This window comes from Phocoena sinus, chromosome X (genome assembly GCF_008692025.1).
Source record: "Phocoena sinus isolate mPhoSin1 chromosome X, mPhoSin1.pri, whole genome shotgun sequence".
Classification (NCBI taxonomy): Eukaryota; Metazoa; Chordata; class Mammalia; order Artiodactyla; family Phocoenidae; genus Phocoena; species Phocoena sinus.
In genome coordinates, this window is record NC_045784.1 from 128305328 (window position 1) to 128308521 (window position 3194).

Genomic DNA, 3194 nt, shown 5'->3' on the forward strand with positions numbered 1-3194 from the left:
GCTCAACCAGGGTCTGAAAATATTAAATACAAAATTCGAGAAATAAACAATTCATAAGTTTTAAATCATGCCGTCCCACTCCGTCCTGTCCAGGACATGAATCATCCCTTTGTTCAGAATATCCACGCTATATATGCTACTCACCCATTAGTATAGGAAAAAAACGTAGTATATGTAAAGTTCAGTATTCTCCACAGTGTCAGGCACCCACAAGGTGTCTTGGAACATAAGCCCTGGCAGATAAGAGGGGACTACTGTATTTCTGTTATTAATTTGACCCCAGGTACTCCTACCCTCTACTCTATAAGTTGTTGCTGTTGTTATCCAGTACATCTTAGAGAATACTCAATGCAATAGGACATGTAATACCAAAATCAGCCAACCATGCTGCTTTGTAAATAAAACTCAGTAAATTTTCCTTCTTAGAGGATATATTTTTAAATTTAGGTGTAGGGAAGTCTTCCCCAGCTGGATGCAACTCAAAGCTCCTAGAATTTGAGCCAAAGACCAACTCTGTCCCTACCTCCCAGCTGCTCTTCCATCCAAATCGCTATTTTCATTAACTGCCCCCCCAAATCTATACATGGCTCAGAACTGGCCAAATTACATTAAAGGTAATCTAATTAAAATGCCTTCTAACAGAGTCATCACTGGCTCTCCCAGGCCAGGGAAAAGGGTGCCTGCACAGTGACTTCTGGGCATCATTCAAAAGATATTCACCCTTATTTCTCAAGAAACCCTTGCAGATGATATTTATAAAACAGCTATGTCTTGTGTTCAACTGCACTGGGACAAGAATACAGGACAAATTCCTTACTTGCCCCAGGAAGTGATTTCTCTCTGGTTTATCCACTATCCAAAAGGATCTTCCGAGAGCAGTTTTTCTATCTAGGTTTTTCTCTCACTCCTAAGATACACCGTCTGAGAGTCTGGTCACTGCCACCACCCAGCTTCATTATCATCACCTCCCACAGAAGGAACCCCTGCTTCCCAAAGCCCCAAACTGCCCTGGTTTGGGGCACTTACACTTGAGTGCTCGCTCCTGGAGCCCCACCGCCTTGTCCCATTTTCCCTTGTTCTGTGGGACTTAGGGGACATCTCTACATCTTCCTCATGTGACTGCTGCTCCTAGACCATCACTCTAGGTGTGTGTGTGTCCTGCTTTTCCTAGTGTCCCCACTACTAACACAGGGCCTTCCAGAGAGCAGAGGCTCCATGAAGGTCTGTGGAATAAATGAGCCAGTGAGCAGAGATTTCATTTATTACTATTTAATTTCTTCTACATTTTTGAATAAGCTAAGAAAATCCAAGTACATATCTTAATTTTACAGAATAGACTAAAAATGATGAGAATTATAAAATAAACCACTGAATTTTTTTCTCTATTTTACTAAGCTTTTTCACATTTCCAAGGAAATTCCTATTCTAATGCCATCTTATCTTGTTACAGACTACAAATAAAATGTAAGGTTTCCCAATTCATTTTACAAAATAGCAAAACTCTTTCTCCTAAACTGGACAAGAAACAATAAATGTGTGACCAATGTCATTCATAAACTTAGATTCTGAGGCTAGCAGACTTTCTAGTTAAGCAACAACATTTTAAAATACCAAAAATAAAAGAAGATAAAGTTCTATAAAGTTCTAAGTCACCCAATGGAACAGAAACAGAAAGATGTTATTCACTATGATTCCCTCATCCCAAGTCTGGCCCTCTACTACTTAGATCGTTGACTGCCCTCTTAAAACACAAAGTGAAGAATCTGCCTTAGATTCACTCAGGGCTGAACAAGCTGCTGGACATGGCACTAGAACTTGCACTAGCCATGGAAGTAGTATTATCTGTGGTGGCAATTCTAGACTGGGCTCTCTCTTCCTGATCTCTCAAAGCCTCTTCATACCACAGAGGGAAGGATCTAGGGTCACTTCCATTGATCTTGGCCAAAAACTCCAGGAAACTCATCTTGCTGGTCTCTGCGTGGGCCCGGGGACCCCAAAGAAATTCATAGCATGCAGGATCGCTGTTAGGCACCTGCCGGTACTCCAGGTAGCCCTCCTGCACCCACACTTTGGTGAGCAGCTCCCTGGGCTCCCCATAGATAAAGTGCTCCCTCCCAACATACACCCCCGTCGCACTCAGCACTTCCCATACCTCCTCCTCAGGGACACAGTCGCCCTTCATAAAGATTATACTCAGGATAAATATCAGAAGGCCAGTCTTGGGCATGCTCTGCCCATTGCTCAGCACCCCATCACAGGTGAGGCCCAGGGTGGTGACCAGGACATAGGAATGGTCGCTGGGGTCCACTTCCTTCACATCAATACCAAAGACCAGCTGCATGCACTCCGAGGCCTCACTGAAGATCACAGGGAAGTGGTCCTTGTAGTCTTCGGTGATGATATTCAGCATTTCTGTCTCTGTGATCATCTCCTTGGTGCAATACTTGAGGAGCAGAAACTCTATCAGATCACCCACCTTGTCATTAATCACATTTCTTGGAAAGGACTCAGCATCTGGCAGGGCCTGCGAGGTGCTCGGACCATCCTCTTTTTGGCTGCTGGAGCCATTGTCGGATTGGCTCAATGGAGTAGAGACAACAGCAGTGGGGGACAGGGAGGGGGAGGCACTCGAAAGGCTCTGTGAAGGACTCAGGATGTCAGAAAGAGCAAAAAGCTCCTCTGGGGAGCTCAAGGTCAGAGGACAGCTAAAGGAAAAGGAGGAGCAGGTGGAGGAAGATGAGGAATCATCCTCTTCCTCAGCCATGGGAACACTTTCAGCCTGATGGCCTTCCTCAAGCATGTAGCACCGTCGCTTTGGAGCACGAGGCATGACGACTGGTGTCAGGAAGCCGACTGGGGGTGGGCAGGGGTGACAGGCGGGGACCTCGTACCTGGGGGAGAGAGGGGGGGTGAGCGACCTCGGCAGAGAAAGGCACCCTGGGCAGCTCTGACAAAGGCCACTTACAGGTCTCGTCTTAAAGGCTGCCCTTGGGCCTCACAGGGGCGCTCCTCCTGGGCGGCCTGTCCCCTGCCAACCTGAAGAAGGAAATGAGGGGGCTCCTCAGGGTGTAGCCAGCACGGCTCCAGGTTCTGGGGCTGACAGGGCGGTGGGGTGACTTGGGTGTTGTGGGGTCCCCTCTGTTCTGGGAGGGGGATCCCCTGGGTACACACTCAGGGCACGCACCTCCCCTTGA

General features: G+C 47.1%; 1 protein-coding gene across 1 annotated transcript; it reads right to left on the bottom strand.

The window, feature by feature from the left end:
• Positions 1-1774: 1774 nt before the first annotated feature.
• LOC116747247 (melanoma-associated antigen 10-like) lies at positions 1775-2830 on the bottom strand. Its single transcript, XM_032619023.1, has one exon. It carries the CDS (start codon positions 2828-2830, stop codon positions 1775-1777), a length of 1056 nt encoding a protein of 351 aa, XP_032474914.1.
• Between the last annotated feature and the right edge of the window lie 364 nt (positions 2831-3194).